Source organism: Oreochromis aureus, linkage group 15, assembly GCF_013358895.1.
Source record: "Oreochromis aureus strain Israel breed Guangdong linkage group 15, ZZ_aureus, whole genome shotgun sequence".
NCBI classification, from domain to species: domain Eukaryota; kingdom Metazoa; phylum Chordata; class Actinopteri; order Cichliformes; family Cichlidae; genus Oreochromis; species Oreochromis aureus.
Window position 1 is genome coordinate 17,321,818 of NC_052956.1, and position 25,242 is coordinate 17,347,059.

Sequence of the window (25,242 nt, forward strand, 5' to 3'; positions counted from 1 at the left end):
TCATGGAAGGAAATTGCAATTTTTCTGGTTCAGAATGGATTTTTGAGAGGAATGCAGAGTAAATGGACTGAGTCTGTGTTGCATAATTTGACTGAGATACAGTACTGTGCAAAAGTCTTGAGCCACCCCTAATTTCTTTATATTTTGCTATAAAAAAAAATTTTTTTATAGTCCTTCAGTTCTCCAGTCCTTCAGAAAGAGTGGAGAACTGTTACTTAAGACCACTTAAAAAAATACAACAAAATATAAGGAAATGACAGGTGCCTCAAGAGTTTGCACAATACTATATTTGCTTTTTGTTATTTCTGACAGCTTAATAAACAAAAATTGTGTGTCACACCGGTATTTGATTTTCCTTTTGTTCTGGTTACGTTATATATGACTTTCAATGAGCCCTGATCTTAACATCTCTGTGTTCGCCTGTCACTGCAAGAAGAGGCAAAAGAAATTGAGACATAAATCCACAGAAGAACTGGCAAGTTCAATGAGATCCTGGAACAGCCTATTTCCCAAATACCTCAAAAATCTGCATGTCAGTGTACAGAGAGGAACTCACACTCTTGTGCTGGTAAAACATAAACTAAGATCTTTTCTCAAAGCCACTTGTGCTTTTGCAGCCTTTGCAGGCTACTCTTACATTAACAGAATAAGTGGGATGGTAGATGCAGTAAACTGTAGTTGTCTGTTTGTCTGTTATTGATATCCTGAATAATTGGAAGTAAAGTGTGGAGTTTTGACAACAAATGATCGTTGATAACCTTTACACCAATAGAGCCAACTAATGTACAGTCATCTGAAAAAGAAAACTCTCACGGTCCTGCGCCAACTAACTACACCCTTACCACTTTCATATGTAATAGGAGGTTAATTTGTAGCCAGGTGCTGCTAATAAAAAGCTCTCGATTAACTGACCAGCAAGTGCAAGCACCTCTACAAAAGCCAAGGTTTGGGCAATTTTTTGGTCTCAACCATTCAGGCCTCAGTTACCACGGTAAATGTTGAAGTTCAGGATAGTTCAACTAGATGAAGACTGAACAAGAATGGCTTGTTTGGAAAAAGCACCTCATGCTAACTGTCACACACAGTAGTGGAGGGGTGACGATTTGGGCTTGCTTCGTAGCCACCATGAATTCCTCTGTATACCAAATACCTCAAGGTTCCTGATGCGAATCATAAAGTCATACAGAAAGCAATTACATCAAGTTGTTGCTGCTGATGTTGGTTATAAAAGCTATTAAATCAGCGGGTGATAAAAAAGTTTTCATTGACTCTGTGCTGTCCTGTGAAAACTTTACTGCAAAACCTCTTTATTACAAGCACAACGATAGCTGCCATTTGAAAACAAATACCAACATTTATTAGGAAAAAACATTTCTTACACTCCCAGTCTTTATACACAAGATTTGACAAAAAGCCCAACTACTAAATAATAATTAAAAAATTATATAAAATTGCTCAGGAGGTCAAGAGATATATGAAAAAAACACCTGAAGGTTAAAAAAATTCCACACAAAGCCAGACAAATATCCTATAACAAGTTAAGTACACATAAACAAATATTACATTTGTCAATTTAAAATATTATACTTCAGATTTAGTTAATATTCTGTCATTCATTTGACTTCATTTTATGGGAATGTTTCAATTCTCTTATCCACTAACGCTAACTAAATCTTTTGCTATTGCATAATTTCTCTTGAAACAATGAATTGTGCGCAGCATTGTTTGTTTTCTTTCTTTCACCCCTGGCTGCAGATTCAGAAGCAATTTCCTTTCTGAACTGTGTTCTAATGAGCTCAGAACTAACTGCACTGAGAGTGCAGGCATCTAACACAGAAGTAGCCCAGAAGTGTGTGAGCCCAAATATGCCCTGATGGATAACACACGCACTGACACTAGTCAATGTTGCAGGGGAACAACACCATAAACAGGCACTTAATGAATCAAGAATTAAAGCGTGTCTCCCGTTTCTCCTCAGAGCTGACCTAAAGTAGATAACAGCCTCTGGCAGGAATAGTCTCAGTAGATCAGAATGCAGCACAGCTAAAAGACATAAAGACTTTTTTTTCAGCTGCAACAAATTTAAGCTTTCAGGAACTGAATATAACATGAGAGAAGTGTTGGAAATTAACGAGTGATCTGTGAATAATTACATTTAATTAGATCCAGAAAGAGTTTAATGTTGCAATCAGTTACAATATGATCCCAGTATAAATATATATATATAAATAAAAGCATAAAACCTATATAATATGTTAGCTCTGTATCGATACAGAGCTAACATATTATATAGGTTTTATGCTTTGTTACTGATTTGTTACTGATTTGTTACTGATAAAAACTCACAAACATATACATTTTTTAAGAAGTAAAGGTCAGGGCTAGGTAAGGCTGCCCAACGTAGATTTAGATTTTGGTTTAAGCTCTACTGCATGGTTAAAACTGACTATATTTAGAACCAGTTACATTCACTTTCACTGGTTGGTGGTAAAAACAATAACCACTTAAGGTGTGGTTTATTTTGACGTCTGTGTGTGTTTCCCTGGACAGTGCCAAGTTTACGCCATGAGATTAAAAACTAAAGGAAATGGGATTTCCTTCATAATAAAAGCATAACGGTTTAAAAATAATATTCTTTATAAAGGTGATCTGGAAAAAATAAAAGTAGCAGCTAATGGCCAGATTGATCAATATGCTGCTTTTCTATGATTTTTGCTCTCCGTCAATAAAATATGAGACATGCAACATGCAAGTATTTTTTAAGTTTTTGCTACTGCTTTATTGTTGAACACTGTTTAAGCAGCACAAAACTGTAAACGTGTCAGTCGTGCAGTGTTAAATACTAGAGCCAATAAAAATGTACATAAATATATAATTCACTGAAGTTAAGAAGGCAAATGTGGGTAAATTAACATTTATTCTTTTTATATGATTGATTCCAAATCTTCAACCTGTATAATTAGTGTGTCTGTATCTATTAAGTTACAAAGAGTCAAATTCGAAACTACCATTCAGCCAGGTGTCTCTCACATTGTCCAGTACAAACGTGTTCTTTGCTTCAGCTTTTATTCAATTGTTACTCGGTCACCCAAATGGCACATTGAGTCAGGGCTGAAAATAAAGTCACTTTCAGTATTTCAGTACTCTTTCTTTTTGTTTTGCTCATTCACGGTGGACCCTGAGAACCATTCATATAGCAGTGGCACTATTCAAAACCAAATGTTTGGACTTATATGCAACGGAAGAATAAAGCAACTAGAGACATAAAGCAGTGTAACCAAGTGCACAACAATTCTAACCAAACAAACAGCAAACTTGACATTTCTTTTCATATTTATGGCTAACCGAAGCTTATAGAACTAGAAATCAAAACACATCCAGCAGTTATTAACTACTACAAATATATAACAAGTAATTTTCCACTGTTTGTTTTTCAGTTTTTACTTCATAGTGATAAGCTCCTTTATTTTGAAGGCGCCAGCCGGAACTTGCGCACCTAACTCGCTGTCGCTTGCAGTCATTTCCCTAAACGCTGCTGGTCGTTAGCCTCTGAGCTGAAAGCCGCGGTTCATATCAGCGGAACAGGGCTGTCTGTGAACTCGGAGCTTGGACTTTAAGCGGTTCGTGACAGCCCTACTTAACACTTGACTTTTTACCCACGCATGACGCCGCGAGAGGACTCGGTGGGGTCGGCCTGAAAACTTTCCCCTGCCATTGGTGTTTCTAAAGGAACAGGTAATACTATTTTTCACGTGTTTACATACGTTTTGAAGCAGTGGACGTCCAGGACTGCTCACAGACTCCCCGCTGTCCCACAGATTTATTGTTGCGGGGTCAAATATTAATGCCACAAGGCCCGCAGCTGCGTGTAGTAGAAACCGCATGAAATACAGCGTAGATAACAGGTGGTCAGAATAAACTCCAGCAAAAAATCATTACATAGGCTTTTAATGTTTTAATCGGGACTTTAGCTGACTAGTGTATTTTAAAATAACCATTTATAGATCTTAACTGGATGTAATCAACCTTTGAAAAGCTTCTTTAAGAGTTTAAGGTCGTATGGATATGATTTAACTGCAAGGAGAAGAGGCTATTAATGCGCAAACAATCTTAATAGTTCCTTTATCGTTTAAGGTCCCTTAGCCTCCAGTGTATTCTTGGATCATTAGGGCTGTAAGGTCTCTCGTTTCTGTATTTTGCGTACACTTTTGTGGAGAATCAGTGTTTTCCATTTAAAGAAGTCTAATGTGAACACAAGGCCACTTCAAAAAGCACTTATCACTGTGTAAACATGCGGCTGCTATCGGCCAGCTGTCTGCTCTGATAGGGTCAAGCTCACAGGAAGAATTTCCTTTCCTTTGTGCATATCATGCAAGATATGTAGTTATTTCCAGGGTCATTTATTTAAACAGTTAGCTCTGGTGCTAATAGGTCAGTTATACTTATCTGGTCCATGGCACAGCAGGTAAGAAGTGAAGCTTAAGATTGTGTGATCTTATTTTTACAGATGATTTGGTGTCATTTTTCTGCCCTTAAGCTTTTTTTTTTTTTTAATTAATTTATTTTAGCTTTGATCTGGCAAATATAACAAGCTTTTATCACAGCTGAATAGCTTTACTTTGTCTCCAGCCTGGGTGAGGAAATTGAGGAATTTTTATTTCAGCACACAATTTTCAGATAATATGATAATAAGTGCAGTCATTAGTTGTGGCCCTGAGTTGTCTAAAGATGTAGACTATTAAATATTAGCAATTAAGCAAATTAATATGAGGCCAGTGTGCACTGACTCGACCTAGAGAGAAGTGGTGTTTTATTATCGACCTTTTGAGTTACAGAAGTTGATCAGAGCTCTCCTCTCACACTTTATCAGAGTTTTTTGTAGGAGAAACAACCCTTATTTGCAGTTATGATCACTTCTACAGCAGGGATTAACTTGCCAGATTTATATAAGTAGAGATTTGTGACCACAGGAAACAACTCTAGTCTTGTTTGTCCTTCGACTCTAATAGTTGTTATTCTGTTTCTATCATGATTGATTGTGCATCCTATATGACCTGTAGCCATGATTTAAATGTCTCTGTGAAGTACTCTATGTTCCTTATGTCTGAATAGAGCTATACAAATAAATGTGACTCTGTTTTTGCTGTACAGCATGAGGGAAGCGTTAGTTAAAATTAAGGATGCATCGGTTGTGAATTTCTGGGTGGAATACTGATGTTTAAAACAACACTTTGCTAGATAACTGAAGCAGAACAATACCTTTTTTTCTGCCTATTTTCCCCTTGAATATTAAAGCTTTGTGCCAGGAAAACAAATCAGCATGAGCAAAAAAGTACTGACCACTAACACAGGTAGATGACATCTTATTTGTGGGAATGCTTATTTCAGTCAGTAATGCTATTATCTGCTCATACAAATGTCTTAATGCCTACAGATTAGATTAGAACAGATTAGTATTTCCTATTTCCATTTCATTACAGACCCTAAAATGCCAATAGGAAATAACAATACAGCTAATACTGACTATTACAGTGCAGTTCCTTCAAATTAGTTGAAGGAAATAACTACAACCACTCAGGAAATGTATCACTTATTACTTCTATTGGAACAGATCTTCAGGTATATTTCTACTTTTTTGTTGTTGATCTTTCTGGAATTGTCAGGAAGGTAAAGTTGGTACTGCTTTTGTCTTGGATTACACTAAATTTAGAGGTCTCCCTTTTTATCTATTAAATACATGTTGAATAATTGCTGATCATGTTGTGCGAATAAGCCTGGAAGATTCAAATGTATTGCATTCTGGATTAATTTAAAGTGTACAGGGAGACTAAGTAATTGAGTTAATTAATGTTTAACTGAGCAAGCGGTGCAAAGAAGCTTCAAATTATGCATTCTAATATTTGCCGACTGAAGTGTTTAATTTTCTTCTGAAAGGTATTTGCATATCGTCTGAGACAGAACACTTCCCAGGTGCAGTTCAGTGCACTTTCTCTGGCGCTATCCGACACCAACATCCCCACTTTTTTACCGTGTGCAGTAAGGCAGGACTATTTTTGCAAAGTCCATTTTTGCTTGATTTTTAGGGAGGCTGTAAGGTTTTAGGATAGGGGAATGACACGGCCTTGAGATTTTGTCTATTCTGGCTAGCTGGGAACAGTTAGTGATGTTGCTAGTTTAGATTGATTTGACTTTTTTAATGCACGTGTATTTCTATGAGGATTTATAACTATGTAATCTTGAGTCATGTGGGAAAAAAGTACACCTTCTGTCTGTAACTGTACAGTTTTATGTGCAAGAATATAATAAAAATAATCTCGTCCTCAGCAAAAGACGGGTAAATCCGTCTCAGCTGAACAACAACACACGACATACTACACAGTGTCTTTTTTTTTATGATACAAAAATTAAGCCAGAATACAAGTAGTAAGTAGCAGCCAGATGCACTTGATTCAAATGCCCGGGATTACCTGATCAACAAGCAGGGCAAGCCTAAACACCTCCTATAAAAGCAAAACTTTTGGCAGTTTGCTTGTCTGGATTATTCAGGTGTGCATTAGCACAACGCCAAAGAGGAAAGACAACAGCCATGAGCCTGAAGAAACAACGGTTGCTGCCCATCAATCTGGAAAGGGTTACTCTATAGATGTCAGATAGCATGTTAAATGTCAAAGTTCATGACTAAACACGCTGAAAAGATTGAACAGGTATGGCCTGTCAGTAAATATTGACAGAAAATAGCCTCTTACCTTTCTGAATAACAGCACAACTTAGGTTTGCTAAGTTGCATCTGAACAAACCACAAGACTTGAAAAGACTTGTAGAGAAAGTGGAGATGTTTGGCTATAATTCACTGCACCACGGTTGGAGAAAACGAAACACGGCATATAAGCAGAAAATCCTTGTACCAGTCTCAAGTATGGTAATGGATGGGTGGTGATTTGGGCTTGCTTCACAGGCAAGGGGCCTGGGCTCCTAAGTATACCAAAGTATTCTACAGTCAAGTGTGAGGAATTATTTGGTTAAGATACCTTTAGATTCATTGCTTAATAAATACTTGCTTTAGTTGGACACAAGTGCATTTCATTTGAGTACGTTTTTTCTCTGCCATTTAGAGGACTAAAGCAAACAGCACCCCATCAAATTGGTTTTTAAACCCACAAAGGCATGAAAGTGAGGTTTTAGAGATGGCCATAAATCTGCTTCATCATTCGACAAAGAACTTTAAAATTTGAAACCCTTTGTTTTCACGATGCAACGGGTTTTTTGTCCCGGCGTCTTTGTCACTTTGTAACAGAATTAGCTGGAGATGCAGAAATGGTAATAAGAATCCTTTAGTAAGATTTCCCAACTGCTTGACTTGAAATTTAAAGCCTTATAACCGTGTGAGCTGATAGTAGGGGCGGCAGGATGCGCAGGGAGGTTTTCTCCCACAATAAGTTGCCAGCTTCTAGACAGTGTAACAGTGAGGAAGTCTGAAGGCAAGGTCAAAGCTTCAAAGGAAACAAAAACTCTTCCACATCTGCTTTTAGCCAGAATTGGTAATTAAAGAAGAAAAACCTTGCCGCAATCTCTTTTAATGTGACTCATCTGTTTTGGGAGGAACATTCACCATCTACGGACCCAAGGTCACAAGAATCACTGTGAGACTAGTTGAAGAAGACAACTAGTCCTCCTTCTCCTGCTCTGTTCTTCTTTAATGCTTTCACCAGCACAGATTCCTCACATTACAGGTAATCAGATGCCGACTCGTTATTGATTTATAGGTTTTTGTGATCCATTGGTCTACTTTTAATCATATATCATTCCCCAAGTATTAAGGAGAAACAGATGAGCTGGCAACCAGTGCATTTAAACCTCAGAAATTGGCTCATAGGCTTTGATTTTCGGTAATTCAGGAAAGGAAAAGATTATAAACCCATAGACGAATCCATTATCTGTCAGAAGCTAAGGAGTGGATCATTTATCAAACCAGATATGTTTATAAAAAATCATTTAGTTTGTTGTGTGTCGAGGCTAATTTGGGAGCATGTGTTTGCCTCAGTTATTGTAAACCTCTCCAAATATACTCAAAGTACACATGGCACATTGTTTTTTGGACACCCGAGGGCAGCGAAAACAAGCTGTGGGAACAACAAATATACTGATATGTTCTGTTAAACAGTTGCTTATTTGCACGTTCTCTGCAGAAGGAAAAGGTTTAGCATTTATTTGAGCAACATGATTTTATTTTTTGTCTATTTTTTGTTGTTTAGTTTCACTTTGTGTCTTTGCTCTATTCATCATATATTGTAATTTATCTGTTTGTTTGGAGCCAACTGAACTGATGCCTCAAATATACCGGAGCAAGTATGAGCTGAATCACTTGGGATTGCAAAATCTAGTCCTATTAAGTAATCTTACTGTTTTTAAAAAAGGCTAAAAGGCCCCTGTATTTATAACAACTATTGGCTTTTCAAACAAGAAAATCAAAAATTCAGATAAACCATTAAACGGGTGCTAAACCATAGCAGAGCAAACCAGAGCCATCCCCATTAGGCTTCTTCCATACCTCATAAAACATCCTTGGATAACTTTGAAATAAAAGAATTTTATGTATACGAATGGTCTCCAGTCATTATTCTCCACTGACCTCAGTAAAGTTATGTACTGTGTGAATTTTACCTGCTATGTAGGTCAAAAGAGAAAAAATAGTTGCACATTCACATAAAAAAAAAAATGAGGCAGGAGGAACTGAGTGAACAACAGCTCACACACCGCAGGACTCCAATTTATCGCACGCTGAAAGCTTTAAATTTTGAGCACAAATGTTTTTCACAAGAGAATAACACACTGCTCTGTGTAATATTGTCTGAAACAGAACTTTTCCACAGTAAAAATGTATACTGCTGATGATTATTCAATTAATCAACAGAAACTGGAAACAGTTTTTACGATCCTTTCTTTTAGTCAGTTTTTAAAATCAGAAATCCAGGTTTCAGCTTTATGAATGTGAGGATTTTATGTTTTTTGTACCACATAACTAGGTACATAACCCATCTTTAGATGTTCTTATGATCAATTTTCCCACTTGTTTATAGTCATCAAAATAATAGATTATCTTGAAAATAATTTTAACAAATCAAACCAAAATTGGATGAATCTCTCAACTGCTGGGTGTTGTTCATGTAAACTGTTCATCCTTCAGTGGCCTATAATGTGTCTACATGTCTTTAGGGCATCATCGGAAAAATTTGTTTGCAAAACTTCCACAGCAGAGGTCATAACTCTCATGCTTCGTAATAAATCCTTGAGGTCACTGATGAAAATATTATTATGTCTTTCCCTGCCTTCATTTTCAGTATGTTTTCACAGCTGTAAGAACAGCATTTGCAGGCATGGTTGAATTCCATGTCATAAAAAGGAGAATTCACCTTGGTTTCTTTCAAACTGTCCCAAATAATTAATGGGCACTTATGATAGTTGAAGCTTTGTGAGTTCATTTACTGACATTTCTTTAGCAGTGCTCATTTTACTTGCAGCAGAAGCCTCTAGCTACTCCTACGGATTATCGAGTTTGTTACTCTTCTCTGATATTTACTGAGATTAATGGAGGTGTTTTTCCTGGATAAGTAATGACTTACAGGTGTGGGCTTTATGCCACAAAGGTAGAGACACGGTGTACCAGCGACTGAAGACAGACTCCTGCCATTCAGGAATGATTAACTGCTGGATTTGATTCATCAGATGTCGTAAGAGTAAACCAACGTGTCCTTACGCTGTACTGTGGTGCGTTACTGTGCACTCACACTGCATTTATTGATCTTCCAGGTGTTTCTGTCAACAGGGCGTCATAAATCACAATTTCTTTTTCCTCTCACCATTTTTGGTAGATATTGCAGGTGTTTTGAAGAAGCAAGTGAAATTGTAGCGTCTACTGATCGTTAGAGCTGACAACGTGCGGTTTCACTTGTAGCGGCTCATGTTGCATGTGCACATATCATCAATGGGGTGCAAAAAAGAGAGTTCTGTCAAAATATGGAGGCATAATCTGTTTTCTAAAGGTTTTACTGATGCTGTAAGGAATTTAGGAACTCAAAAATGCAAAACCCCCAGTAATGCATCAAAAATAAAGCTACTTCTGGCTGCTCCTTTATTTACGAAGGATCGCTGCAGCAGTTAGTTGTAAGCTTTTACACTTGATTCCCTTCCTGATGCAACCCAAAGAATTTACGTCCCCTCCTGATTGAACACATGGCGATCTTTCAACTGTTAGGTAAAAGTGTAAACCACTACACTGTGCAAAAGTAAGCTTCCGCTGAAGAGTGTGTGGGCTCACTCCTAGAGATCTCTCTCTCTTTGTGAAGTGGGAGTGGTAGGCTTAGCTGAGGCTACTGCTCCCACTCTTTAAGTTCTTTTTTATTCTACTTTATTCCTTTTTTCTGTAAGTTGATTGTACTCAGATATTATCAGGGGAGCTAAGTATGAAGTTTTACCAAAGTTTAAAAGAAGAGATTGTAATTGAAATGTATTTACAGCGTCGCAGGTCATGCCGTGTATTTCAGTATATCAACCTGTCCCTTCTTCTTTCTTGTCCAGGTGGAAAGCTCTGCTGCTTTTTAATGATGAAAAACCCATGGCAGGACTGAGAAGGAGTAGTGAACATCCCTCCTACCCTGTCTTAGACTCCTCTCCCGTAACCTCCATCTTCTGGACTGTTTCACGAGGATATTCAGTTACGCCGAGCAGAAAGCAAAGTAAAAACCATTTCTCAGCTTTGACCATGTGAGCTCTGAGGTAGCTCTCCTAGCTCTGTTGTTTTTCGGCGACACTTTCCAGTTGTCGGTAATGTAGTAATTCAAGTGATATTAGAAGAGTTTGGTGTCATGATGGCCGCTGCCTCCTCGCCTGAGAAGCTGCTGCAGCTCCAGGAGGTCGACTCCAGCCGAGCTGGTAGTCGCATTCTCTCCCCGATCCTCGGCTCCTCTTCTCCTGGTCTGTCCCATGAAACAAGCCAGCCCATCTGTATCCGCTCACCGTATACCGACCTCGGCCATGACTTCACCACCATACCTTTTTACAGTCCAACTATCTTCAGCTATGGTGGTCCGAGCATTTCTGAATGCTCCTCTGTCCATCAGTCTCTGAGCGCCTCTTTATTTTGGCCCAGCCACGGCCGCGTGGGGACGCCCATTACGCTGCACTGCCCCCAGGGTCGATCCCAGCAGGGCCAGTCAGCCCAGACTCCGTGGGACAGTGTTATAACAACCAGGTAGGACTGGGCGCAACGCCTTGACTATGCTGTCCTCTTTAATCAGTAGTTGGCCAGCTAACGATTATTCAGTTAGTACTTAACCTGTTATTTATTGAACAGCTGTTTTTAGTAACCTTTTTTTCCCTTTTTTTGCCAATTTTTTTTCTTTTTTTACAAAAGCTAAAGCAAGCTAAAAATAATCATCTGTAATCACATTACTGATTCAGTGATTTATTACTTTTAATCAGCTGTTTTGCATACTTATTCTGCATGTTTTTGTCTTGGGAAGAAATCATGACTCAAAACTGTCTGTTAGCAAGAGTGTGAGGAGGCGCTCCCAGGAGAGCGAGGAGAGCATGGTGTCTTCAGGTGGGAAGGCAGACCTCCACTACTGTGCTGTGTGTCATGACTATGCTTCAGGCTACCACTATGGAGTCTGGTCGTGTGAGGGGTGTAAGGCTTTCTTCAAGAGGAGCATCCAAGGTGAGACAAAACTTACACAGGGTTCGTACAAGTTCTTGAAATCCTTGAAAATTCTTGAATTTTAATATTGTCTTTTCAAGGTTTGAAAAATGCTTGAATTTCAGATGTGGTGCTTGAAAGTGCTTGAAACTGTATTTCATTCACCAAAAAATAACTATTTGACCGAATAGTTTTCTTATCAGATAGAGAAATAAAATGAGTCGCAAAGTCTAAATGCAAAATTTCTCCGCCTGGGCTGCCTAGCACCCCTCCTCCGGACAGTCGGGGATGAGGGCACTAACATGCCTGGAGATTGCCGTTTTAATGAGTGTTTAATGGAAACAACAATGGCGGAGTCACATGATAGGTGAGTCCTAGTAAATAAATTTCGAGAATGTATACATAACACGTGCACAGTTTTAAAACTATTATTATTTTGCTAGCTATCAAACTTGCTGGAGAAATGATTGAAATGCACTCAGTGTGATGCAGTACGGCAGCACTATTATAGCAGTTAGTTATGGCATGGTGATTTATGGAATATGGTGTGAATTTGGCTAACATTACTTAGCAGTAGCAGTAATGTGGGTTACTTAAGTAAAAGCTGTAAACGTTAGTCCGATACTTAACTAGCCAACTTAAGGCTTAAGGAAATAATGGTAATAAGAGGGACTGATCCATATGGGCACAAAGAGTAGCCACTTTTTTAGTGCTACTGAAGTTCCCTGGCTTTCATTCAAAATATATTTATTTTTGTAAATTATAAATGGCTTCAAGCTCACATTGAGGCCTGTGGGGCACTATCAGCCACTGAGACCATAGACAAATTTAAGTGTTTTAATATATGAGTATTTCATACTTTAAGGTTGCCTGTTTATTTAAGGGAGATGAACAATACATTATAATTGTACCTAATAACATCACAGGTGATAGACTAAATAAATAGATTTTAGGTAGATGCTTGTGCATTCTTAAAGTCTTATATGTTGAATTGAACTGAGTATGTCATCTGTTCAAAGCCTCTCCCAGTCAGTGCTGTTCTCCATGCCTGTCTTACTGTACATGGTGTTATTAGCACAAACACTTTAAAGGTGATCATTTAGGACTTTAACAATAATACAGACAGCAATGTAGTTAAACAACTTGGAGTTGGTTTTATTGGGAATTTCTGAGCTTTCTGCTCGAAAATGACCAAAGTAAATGGAGTATTTCTCTGCAACTACATTCTTGGTATCAAAATAAAGCTAACACTTGTGAGATGTCATCAGAGGTGTAAATATTACTGCAGATGTTACTATGTCAAAGTTGCTGTGACTCAAACATAGAAAAATTTGATTTTTATTTATATCCCTCGCCTAATTTTTAAAAGTATTTTGTAGCATATAACACCTTTGAAAATATGCTTCGGTTCACATTTAACTCCAGAAAATCACAAATCAAAATATGGATATTACCTGTCCACAGATTCATGGTGACGTAGCTGCTCTTTTAACTGTTTGGTGTTTATATGAGATTTTAGCTGACATTCAGAGGTTTCTGTGAACACTACTCATGTTGGCACTTATATTTCTGACCTTGTGTTATAACCGATTAAACGTGATTTCCTCCCTTTTGCCCCCATTTTTGTGGGTGGGGGTGCTTAACTAGTTAAAAAACAAACATCTGTCTCCTATTTTTTGTGTCACATAGGAAAGAAGTGTCAATATCTGACGAGAAGAAGATTAATTTGGCCTTGCTGTGTATTATTGTACTGTTTGGTGAGAGAAGTGGAGATGAATATCTCTAAGAAGTAGATTTTTTTTCACATTTGCAAATCTTAATTTTTAAGAAAAATGGGGTTTTTGAGTTTGTACACTATATGCATATTGCACCATTTCCTTTTTCAGTATTTGTCTGTGGTGCATTTTTCTCTGTTTTAACAAAAAAGGGAACAAAGGACATTTAAGTCAACCTAAAATGATTTGTTTTAATTTTTACATGGCCTTACTAAGGTGATGCTAAGTGAAACATGCATTCTTGTAATGTGCTGGAAAAGCTTGAAAATGGACCTTGAAAGTGCTTAAAAAGTGCTTGAATTTGACCCTGAAAAATGCGAATGAACCCTGCATACAATATATTCGCTTGTATTGAACTGCTTTTTTATGTCAAGTTGAAAACCACTTTGGTCCACACTGAAACATCTCACCTGCTGTTTGATTAAAATTATATTTCATCCAGTAAAACATGTCAAAGAATCCACTGGACTTTTTCCACATGCCACACTGTCCTTACACTTCAGGTGACTCCCACTGTGCCATGTGAAGCAAGATTTATTGCACAGATTGATTGGTAGAGCAGATGTTCATGCACTACCTAAAACTGTGTCACTGTTGCAAAGTCCTGATTGCTTCTCTCAAGTTCAAAATGTACAACTTTGCTCTTGTTGGTTGGTGTTTCATACCACTTCTGTTTTATTTTGTACTCTATCCAAGTGTCTTTTTTTGCACTCTGCGCTTTTCTTCGATAGTTTCATATTAATATCAACATGACTCCTTACTAACAACATAACATCCAAATGTTATGTTTATTCCTTACTGACTCCACATTCAAGTACAAATTTGTGACATCCAGACTCTTCTCACACAGGCCACAACACAGCTGGACAGCCTGACTTTCATGTGTTCTGTGATGGTTTTGTCTACCCATCCAAAACGTCATTTTCCCAAACAGCCTTCTTTGACTCTTAGCTGTATCCTACATGGTATAAGCTGTGTCCTCCCACCTCTACTTGGGAGTGACACACTGGAGCTATTATCACTCCAGTATGAAGCTTTTATGGTTGTCACCTGGAGGATGCTACTGACGCTTATCAGGGAAAACTTTGATTGTGCACTTAAACGTCCAGTTTCCCAGGGCTTTTTGTACTCGCTGCCTGACAGATTGCCTGGAACAAATCCATATGCTGTGGTGTCAAGTCATTAACTTCCCATTATAATCAAAATTTTTTCATAATGATAAGTTGAAGCTAAAAACTTGTATGTTGCCATTTTTAAGCTTAATTTTACAGCTGTTATGACATTATCTTGTATTACACAACACTTTGAGCTTTTGAGCAAATATATTCAAAACTAAACCATTTAACCATTGCTATACATTAAGGCAAACCAGTATGCGTATAACATGCTAAACTGAATTTAGATGGTATTTTTGCATCATAGTTGACATTTTTCTGAAAATACCACTGTTCAAACATTATGTCTGCCTATGCAAATTAAGCCTTTGTCAGCAAAATGGCCAGGGTACAGAGAGAGGGCTTGAACTGACCACAAAGGACTGCTTGTCATCAATGATTTTTGCTGGAGGTTGCACAAGCTGGGAATTCTCAGTCTGCCTGCCTGTTGTGCAGGGATGCAACTTTGCGTTGTCTTTTTCTTCATATAACTCATTTTTCAATTTCTTTTCATCCAACTTTTTATTTTTGTCTTAATTTCTCCCTCTTTTTGTTTTAGGACACAACGACTATATCTGCCCGGCAACCAATCAGTGCACTATAGACAAGAACCGCCGTAAGAGCTGCCAGGCGTGTCGCCTTCGCAAATGCTATGAAGTTGGCATGACCAAATGTGGTTAGTATGATTATATGTATACATTGTTTCATATTTCTACTAGTTCCCGAGTGAAGTTTTTGAACATTCTTTTTCTGGATCCAGCCAACAGTAACTTGATGTTCTGATTGTTACCTAAATAACTTGGTAATGTGATAATGTTTGATTTATTTTATCTGAAATTTAAAAAAACAAAATGTTAATGTTCGTCTATTTGTTCAGTCATTCTTTTTGTGCAGCTTCCATATTTTTGATTATTTGTTTTATATCTGTTGTTCAATTGTTCAGTAAAACAATGACAAGAACTTAAGGCTATGAAGTAAAACTCAAAAGTCGAGTAGATTAGTAGGTTTGACTAAATAGCTGTTTAGGCTCATAAGATCACCGTATATATATATATATATATATGTATATATATATGTTTGTTCATGGAGTGACCTGACCTCTTACACATTCTTATATGATACACTGTAAGTAATCATGCGTGTGACCCTGTTCTCAATATTGAATGATGTGATTACTAAGTATACAGTATTGTTATTATACATATGCTTGTATTTATTTTCTAATGTTATGTTATTTTTTATTTTTCTGTAGAATCATACAACAACATGACCATAGAACTATGTTTCATTATAGACAAGACCAAGAATAATATGTTTTAGTATTCCATAATATTTTAGTACTTGTTTGCCTATTAATGCACATTTGATCTGCTCTTGTAGTATTTTGGTTGAAACTTGAAGTTTTAATTATGGGTATCACTGTAATGATGCAGGGATATCTGGGTAGAAATAAAGTTTAATCCAAATGTTGTTCTTTAATATGGTTCCAGCGCTTTTTTTTTTTTTTTCTATATATGAGAAATGTGATCCGACTCTAAAAGCCATGAGTGGCTCTGTTAATCATTTCCACATAAAACGAATCTTTTCAACATCTGTTTGAAGTAGATAGGATTCCTGTAACCTAAATTTGGATTTCAGTATATTCCGACATTTTGTTTTTCCAAGTAGGAACTACATGGTGCCAGATCCTTGTAGCCTGTCCAGTGATTTTTGCCTCTAACTGATGGACTTGCTGCTTGCCATTTTTGCCTTTTGCTTTACTCTTATTTATAAAAACTACACCAACAAAACCCCCCAAAATTGCAAGCATATATAGAAAACAACAGCAAAATTGAACAGATATGGACAGTCTGGAACATGAGTAAAAATTGGCCATAATTTAATGCTTGCCTTGTTACTCACAGGTATTCGAAAGGAGCGTGGAAACTACAGGAACTCGCAGGCAAGGCGGCTAACCCGTCTATCCTCACAGGGCAAAACAGCTGAACCAAAGGGCATAACTGGACCAGCTGAGGGTTCATTAAATAAGCCCGAAAAACCTGCACTGACCCCAGAGCAGCTAATTGAGCGGATATTGGAGGCGGAGCCGCCAGAGATCTACCTCATGAAGGACGAGAAAAGGCCGCTGACCGAAGCAAGCGTCATGATGTTACTCACCAACCTGGCAGATAAGGAGCTGGTTCACATGATTAGCTGGGCCAAGAAGATTCCAGGTGTTTGTTTTTGTGATATTTTTAAATAAAATTAGATGAATTTATATAATTTAAAAAAATAGTTATCTTCTTCAGGTTATTCAGGTCAATAAAAAATCTAAATGAATGTGGAGAATCAGAACTTCCAGTTTCATTGGTCAGTCAGAGGAAAATGCATGTGCAGTGTCCCCATTCAAATCTAAAAAAACAAAACGGGTCCAAAAATAGGATTCAAATATCACTTTACCTGCAGATTTTTTCCGACTGTGCATGTGCAAAGTTACACAGCAAGGTGGCAATACGAGCCAGAGTGCTGACACAAATAAGTGTTTCACCACCAGAGCAATTCATGTCATGAATAAATCAAGTATAGTATACACTGATGAAGAAAACATACACTTCTTTTTGTAATTTTTAGGGGACATCAGTGTGATTGATTGTGAGTCTCCTATTCAACCTAATCCCAAAGATGTTCTGTTGGTTTAAGATCTGGTGACTGAGGAGGCCATATGAGTACAGTGAGGTCATCGTCATGATCAAGAATCCAGTTTGAGATGATTTGAGCTTTGGGATGTGGTGTGTTCACCTGCTGCAAGCAGCCATGAGATGATGTTGTAGTTAGTACATTATAGTTTTGGTTATGAAGGAATATAAATGATCAGCTGCAAGACTCGGGTAGGTGGTGGCATTTAAACAGTGCTCAGTTGGTACTAAGAGGCCCAAACTTGTACCATTACCCCAACCTGAACCTTTGCTAGAAGGCAGGATGGATCCGTACGTTCATGTTTACACTAAATTCTGACTCTGCCATCTAAAGTTTTGACCAGGAAAAGTTTTCCCAGTCTTTTCTTGTCCATTACCTTGTGTGAACTTTAATCTTGGCCTCCTGTTTTTAGCTGACAAGAGTGGAACACGGTGAGCTGCTGTAGTCCATCTGCTTCAGGGACATATTGCGGATTCAGAGATCCTCTTTTGCATATCTTGATTGTAACGAGTGGTTATTTGAATTGCTGCTGCCATCTTGCCATCTACTGGATGTATTTTCTCTCTTTCAGACTATTTAGACTAGACTAGTCTGGCACTAACAACCATACCATGTTCAATCACTTACATAAACTTTTTTTTACCCATTCTGATTTTTGGTTTGACCTCTAGCAAGACTTCTATACGTTCTTAAAAGCACTGAGTTGCTACCATTTGAAAGCTGATAAGAGTCAATATTTGTACTTGACAAAATAGCTGGTGAGCATATAGCACCGTTACCAAAAAATCATTAATCCTTAGTTCTCATTTACAACATTTTGATTAGTTGAATCTTGTATTAGATGAAAACGTTTCTATATAAAACAAGGGCATTTCAAAGTGACAAAACCTCTGAATGGTCCTGAAATAGCTGTTATTATGTCTAGTTTAGTTTCCATGTTTGCTTGAGTTGAGAAATACAATTAGTTTGAGGTTATACAAAAATCTTTCTACAACGTCAGTAAAAATTGCTTTAATGATAACAGATATACTGTTATCATTAAAGCAATTTTTTTATCATTACTGTTACACTGCTGCTCAGTTGCTCATTAGACTTGTTAAAGAATGATATTTTGCATGACCACAATTCAGGTTTCTGTGATATGCTTCATCTGCTCACAGCTATGCACTTTATGATTACATCCTTTTCTCAGGGTTTGTGGAGCTTAGTCTCGTAGACCAGGTCCATCTGTTGGAGTGCTGCTGGCTGGAGGTGTTGATGATTGGACTGATGTGGAGGTCAGTGGACCATCCAGGAAAACTCATCTTCTGCCCTGACCTCAGCCTGAGCAGGTACCACCTCCTAAACCTTGTTTTACTAGCATGATTAGAGGCGCTTGTTCTAAAAAGAGTTATTAGTGGTTCCCAGTGTACTTACACACAATATCTTATGATAATACACCAAACCTCTGTCTGCATGTTTGTTTCTGTATCTGTCAACTCCTCCTAGACCATCAGCAACCAAATCTGGCTCCTCAGGCTCTTAAAGTTTCACAGCTACATCGGATATTACGATGGCATCATGTTGCCTGGCAACCACCTAGCAATAGGCTACAACAACCCGTTTTTAGCATTTAAGAACCTAAAACACCTGTTTTTTTGGTGATCTTTTCTGCCAGCTGAGAGACATCACTAATGCTACTCTCCTTCCTCTGGTGTAAAGTGCTTTCTTGCTCTTCTTCAGAGTTAAAAGAGCAGATCATCTTTTACTTCTTGGTGGGAGTTGCATCTGTGTTATGTCTGGCTAATTTGTGTAGGTAGAAATCAAGAGTGCGATGCAATTAAATAACATTTGTGTCTTTTTAGAGAAGAAGGAAGCTGCGTCCAGGGCTTTGTGGAGATCTTTGACATGCTGATAGCTGCCACAACCAGGGTGAGAGAGCTCAAGCTGCAGAGGGAGGAGTACGTCTGCCTCAAGGCCATGATCCTCCTCAACTCCAGTGAGTGAGCATGTTTGTGTGGGCGGACATGAGGTCCTCTCTCAGTGTGGTGTGCTGCATGTGCATAAGTGCGACTGAGACTGTTTGTTTGTCTCCAGAACATGAACCCACAATGGGGTGTTAGATTGGTATCTCAGCATGTAATCTTGTGAGCCTGCACATGGTAAGCATGTCCATAAACCCAATAACTAGCAGTGAAAACCCCTGTTGGGAACACTGTGTAGTTTGAGTCTGTGCTATGAGGACTCAGAGGTTCTGCTAAAGTAGCTAGAGTAGCAGGTGGTACATAAGTGAAGATGAACACGGTCAAGGCCTCTCTGGTGAGATCATTAATGTTTTCTTTTTAATTGCCTCCACAAGCGAAGTCAGACTCTTGTCTGACTTTGTCGACTACAGAGCCGTTTCACCTTCAGCCCTAGAATATAAAAAATCAAAAACGAATGTTATAATAAGTTTCTTTCTTTTTTTTTTTTACAGAGAGAGTCAGAGCTGACTAAAATGTTGTTTTTAGACTACAGTGCCAGTTAGGATGTCTCACTCATATTGTCACTGCGTTGTCCAAGAGATGGCCAAGACTACGGAATATGGTTTAGATTCAAGTAACAGCATGTACTGTCACATAGAAGAAAACCACATGATTACTTTTGGGATCTAGTCACCCTAAATGCATTTAAGATGATCAGATACCAATAAACTAAATGTGAGGCATGGAGTGTTTTTGTCTAAGAAGTACTCTTAAGATCTAACATTCTTGGACTTGGACACTAAGCAAAAAGCACACTCATGCAATATGAGAATGTAATCAGTGGGAAAGTGTGATTTTTAGGGCACTCAAGCCTCACGTTAGCTGGCATAATGTTAGCCTTTAACCAGCTGCTGTTGTTTAGCTGGCTTGTTGTCACGATGGTTGCATGTCTAATCTGTTGACTGTAAGTAATTGTGACAATATCGGGAATAAAAGAGCATGTTTATGCACGTTTTTGTGTTTTAGCACTCTGACTTTAGTTCAGGAGAATGAGGCTTGTGGTGAGTAGGAAGAGGATTAGGTGGAAATGACTGAGGAGAGACAGCAGAATGGAGGAGGAGACATAATAAGAAAAAAATAATGAAAAATGTATTTAAATGTTTAGTGTTCACATGTAGTTTAAAAAGAGCTATTTGTGACCTTTAAAATTAACTTATAAGGCATGCTATGTATGTGTCCACTCACCAGCACTATGCATAAAATGTGATTAGGCAGGATGACAAGAAAGGAAGCTGCATGTTTCATTTTTCATTCATTTTATTTGTTTGTTTTTTTGACAGTTGTGCATCCCTACAAGAGCACGCTGCTTTTGCAGCTCAACATTTGTTTTGTAAAAGGAATGAGTAGGTGTTTGGACACTAGAGTAAAGGCATTATGTTAAGTTTTTATTAAAAAGTTCAACGTCTGGCATAGTTTAAAAAGAAAAGAAAAGGAGTTTACTTGATTAGTCAGTGGTTTGGGAGAGCAACCAGTTAAACCAACTAAAACCACCCACCCCACCACTAAGAAACACCTGTGGGTATCGTCGCATTTTTTGTATGCAGTAAAACTGAGGTGTGTCATCCAGATCTTTGCACTGTACAAGCTACCCCACTCAGAACACACACACACACACACACACACACACACAGAGGATATGATCAACAAATACATGGAGTTGAAGATCATACTAATTTTTTTTAGTCATTTTAAAGCCAGTCCCTCTGACATCTGCTAATTCAATACCAGCCCTGGACCAGAGCCCGTGTCACTTACTAACTCTCAAAGAGGAAAACTCGATGGTGATGTTTTGTAAATAATCTTTTTGTAGTACTGGAAAAAACTAAATCCAAAGTAGATCAGAATGTTCCAAAAACAGATTTAAAGTTCTACTGCCAGAGATACAAAGTAGAGAGATTCTAACCAAGCAAATGTTCAGATGAGAATTTAATGACCCTCAAAATTAAAACTACTCCTTAAAGAAGGAGACAGGGCATGTGGGGCAGTCCAGTGTGTACAGACATGGCACTATCTGTGAGACACTGTTCTGTACTCTACAAATATTTGAACAAACTGTACGTTCGATGCTTTGGCAGGATGTTTCTACAATGTTTGAGCGTGGAAGCCCTTTTCAAACTGCATTTGCAAGCACAACAAGTGTTTATTTAGTGTTGAACAAAACATGGGGATTTTTCAGATGTCTGCTACCAGAAAGTTTCACAGTAGGAAAAGGGGTGCAAAATAAAATCAGGTTTTTTCCCCCTGGCTCATAATGCACCTCTGGGGGCAGACTACATGCGTAAGCACCTTTTGATCCATTTATAGTTGAAGCAAAGAGTCGATGTTACCTTACCAGAAGTCTTTTGCTTCTGTCCTTTGTATTTTATGCCAAAGTAAATAAAAAACCACTTGAAAAATATTTGTATTTATAACACCTGGTTACTCTCCTTTGAGGGAAGGCCAGTGGTTCTTTTCGGGGGTGTTAAATCTTTGTATGCATTTTATTCATGTGCTCTGTAAATAAATTGCGGATGAATTCCATTTAGCTGGTTCAGTCTGATGTTACTGGTGGTGTTGCACACCCTGGTTCTCTGGGTCGTCTGTCCTTTTCCTGCTGTGGCCGAATCAAGATGTCTGCATGAAAAATCCAGTTATGCTTTTACACAGTTTACAAAGGTTAATGCACTTGTGATGAATAAACTCTTTCTTCACAACTTTACAACTACTTCTTTAAGAAAGATCTCAGAATGTTTTATTTACTTTAACTTCCAACATTAAACTCCTATATTGATATGTGTAATATAGTCTTTACTGTGTAGACGCACTTAAAGTGTATTTCTTCCCATTTGCTTTGCCAGACATGTGCCTCAGTTCCTCAGACGGCAGCGAGGACCTGCAGAGCCGGTCCAAGCTGCTGCACCTCCTGGACGCTATGACGGACGCTCTGGTGTTGGCCATCGGCAAAACCGGCCTCACCTTCCGGCAGCAGTACACTCGCCTGGCTCACCTGCTCATGCTGCTTTCACATATCCGTCATGTCAGGTAACAGGACCCAACATCATGCGATTAAAACCTGGATATTTTTTTAAAAAGGGAGACAGATCTTGAAATGAATTTATTTTACAGCTCAGCTTTTATTCAAAGCCCTGCAGTGTTATGAAACACGTTTGTCTGACCAAATTTTTCCCATCAAAAGTCATTACGTTAACTTCTCGCCCAACTTTGTTTTCAATGTGCAGTAACAAAGGCATGGACCACCTCCACTGCATGAAAATGAAGAACATAGTGCCTCTCTATGACCTGTTGCTGGAGATGTTGGATGCCCACATCATGCACAGCTCTTGTCTGCCTCACCAGCCTCCTCAGCAGGACTCCAAGGATCAGAGTGAGGCTCCTGCTCCGCTGCACAGCTCTGCAGGCGGACCTTCAAATACCTGGACTCCCAGTAGCGCTAGAGCCGGAGGTGAATCCCAGTAGTCAGATCAGAATTCCGATGCGAAAGAATTTTCACTGCTTTGCACAAAACTAGTTCACAGGAACGATGAGTATCTTTACAGGAATGAGAGCTGGATTCTCTGATCTGTCACTGGTGAATCTTTGACACGCTGTGCACGGTTTCTGGTGAACTTTCAATATCTTCAAAGTTAATCACATGGAGCACGGATCACACTTGCAGGATTCTTTGCTTTGCCACTATATTGCCAAAAGACTGAAGAGAAACAGGAACAAACTGTCAAACCTGGTCCCTCAGCTGTACTCAGATATGTGACCAGACCATTAAATCAGTCAGTCAACCAATGAAAACCCACGCAGAAAAACAAATCACAACTGATTTGATCACACCTCCCAGTGACAGTATGTCTTTTTAAACTGATTAATCAGAGCCTGTACAGTTTGCTGGAACAAGCAGCTTATGTGTAACTGATTCCCAAAAACAAGCAGCTGCAGAAAACTCGCACTTTAACTCTGAGTTAAAGAAATCTCATACTGTGAAACTTACAGTGCTCACTGGCGTGTTTTCTTCAACAAATCTCAGTTTGTGTTTCGACCTTGTGTGTGTGGATGTTTTAATGCTTAAGTGGCTTTTCTATACACATGGACTTTAATGTCGAGGCTGCAACAAAAGATTGTCGTTACTGATTATTGCTGATTACTTAATCAGTTTATTGTTGGGTCTATGCAGTAAAACACTTATGATTTCCCCACAGACCAGGGTCACGCCTTCATCTGCTAAGTTTTGTCCATCCAACAGTTGGAAATGAAAATTTATTTAGTCGATGAATTTCAAAAATCCATTGATTTTTATTCTTATATTTATTTTGAAGATATAGATCAACTTATTGAAATAGTTTTCAGAACCCAAAAAATAAAGACCAATGTCATGCATGGGTTGTCTAGACATGGGTACAAACTGCATTTTTTATTATTATTCAAGAAATTATGACACACGATAGATAAACTTCTGGGATATCAATCTGTCCAGTTAAGAAGCATAAGCCATTGTGAACATCATCCACTTGCTTTGGTGCAACCAGTTGCACTTTTGGTGCAATGATGCAACCCCCCAACATGGACTGGTTTGGCACATGGTGGCCTTAGACCACTTCTCTCTCCTTATGCCTCCTTACTGATCTTTCGCTGGTGTCACTTTTTTCACTTGTGTCACTGCTAGTGACACAAAGCAGCGTCTGCTGCACAGGCAGTCTAACTCCTCCAGGATGGCACATTCATACTCACTGTTACAGGAAGGTTTGCCGTGTCTCAAGAATACGGAGGATGATGAATACTAGGAGATGGGCAATTACACAAAGAGAAATGGACAGGACAGTAAAAAGGGTATCAGTGCAGCAGCTGAACTGATACCGTCTGCTTATTATTGTGAGGAGGAACAGGAGGAGCCCTATAAAATGACCTCCACTGGACTATTCGAGAGCATGTTCCTGACCAAACTGTCAGAATCTTGATAAGCTCGTGCCACCGCCTGCAAAACCATTCCCTTCTTGCAGGGTTGCCATTTACACCAAAGCAGGTGAAATAGATTCACGATGGTTTCTGCTTCCTGACTGAACAGATTGATGTCCCTGAAGTTTACTTGACAGGTAAACTTATATTGTGATTATTGAGCATTACCCTCATTTATTTTTTTCAGTAGTGATATGGTCATTAAAGGCAGCATTTGCACAAAGCAGTTACTTTGTTAGCATCTCATGTATTTGTTGAATTGCTCACAGAGTTGTTTTATCTGGGTTAAGGTTAACGAGAGAACTCCAGCTAAGAAGGTGATTTCTAGCAGAACTTAAGCTAATTGGCAGTGAATGGGGCCACTCTGATTTTCTTCTTTAGCTTAGAAAACAGACATGAAAACAATTCCTCAACTAAATGCTGCTTTTTATGCTTTTTGTTATTATATGCAGTTAAGAAAAATATCCAGCTGTGTTGAGCTGGTGCCTTTTACTTGCTCTCAGCTGTCTGTGCTTTATTGTCAAAGATGCCTTACTTGTTTTCTGTAAAACATCATGACCACTGTTGCTCTTATGCCAACGTAGCACTTCAAGAAAATTACTATTTTTGTACTTTTGAACTTGCTACAGTTGCTCTTTGTGACATGATGCAGCTTCAACAATCAGGATCACTGCAAGGTTCATCCAACGGAGGCCTCTGGACCCTCTGGATTCTGGTCCTTCTGTACAGCCTGTGCTTTTACTCTCATCAGCCTTTGTCATCAAACTGTTTTAGCACTGTGCACAGGTACTTTTTGTTCATTTCTGGGGAAAATGTTTGATGAGTGTGTAAACCAGTAAAACAATACGAAAGAGGAGTCTTTGTCTTATTTGTTATTTATCAAACGCCGTGTTTGGCCAGCTTGCAAATGATCAGCGGAAGTAAATGTTAATGACTGACTATTTAATTTTGAACACTGTCTTTAGTCTATACCACAAAATTATTTTTTTTTTATAAAACAC

General features: G+C 38.4%; 1 protein-coding gene across 3 annotated transcripts; it reads left to right on the forward strand.

Moving 5' to 3' along the window:
- The first annotated feature begins 3,544 nt into the window (after nt 1–3,544).
- esr2a (estrogen receptor 2a) lies at nt 3,545–25,097 on the forward strand. Of its 3 annotated transcripts, none has more exons than XM_031728495.2 (9): nt 3,545–3,735; nt 10,576–11,248; nt 11,520–11,713; nt 15,181–15,297; nt 16,526–16,834; nt 18,490–18,628; nt 19,142–19,275; nt 22,138–22,321; nt 22,519–25,097. In XM_031728495.2, exons 2-9 carry the CDS (start codon nt 10,863–10,865, stop codon nt 22,754–22,756), a joined length of 1,701 nt encoding a protein of 566 aa, XP_031584355.1. In that variant the 5' UTR covers nt 3,545–3,735; nt 10,576–10,862; the 3' UTR covers nt 22,757–25,097. The 3 variants fall into 3 exon arrangements, with proteins under 3 accessions (XP_031584355.1, XP_031584363.1, XP_031584370.1); XM_031728503.2 differs by having other exon boundaries at nt 11,547–11,713; XM_031728510.2 differs by lacking the exon at nt 3,545–3,735 and having other exon boundaries at nt 10,955–11,248; nt 11,551–11,713.
- Nucleotides 25,098–25,242: the final 145 nt, after the last annotated feature.

Coding starts and splice junctions, on each gene's coding strand:
- esr2a (XM_031728495.2), top strand. CDS start 10,863: ATGATGGCCGCTGCCTCCTCGCCTGAGAAGCTGCTGCAGCTCCAGGAG. Junction 15,298..16,525: donor AGTTGGCATGACCAAATGTG/GTTAGTATGATT, acceptor TGTTACTCACAG/GTATTCGAAAGGAGCGTGGA. Junction 16,835..18,489: donor CTGGGCCAAGAAGATTCCAG/GTGTTTGTTTTT, acceptor TCCTTTTCTCAG/GGTTTGTGGAGCTTAGTCTC.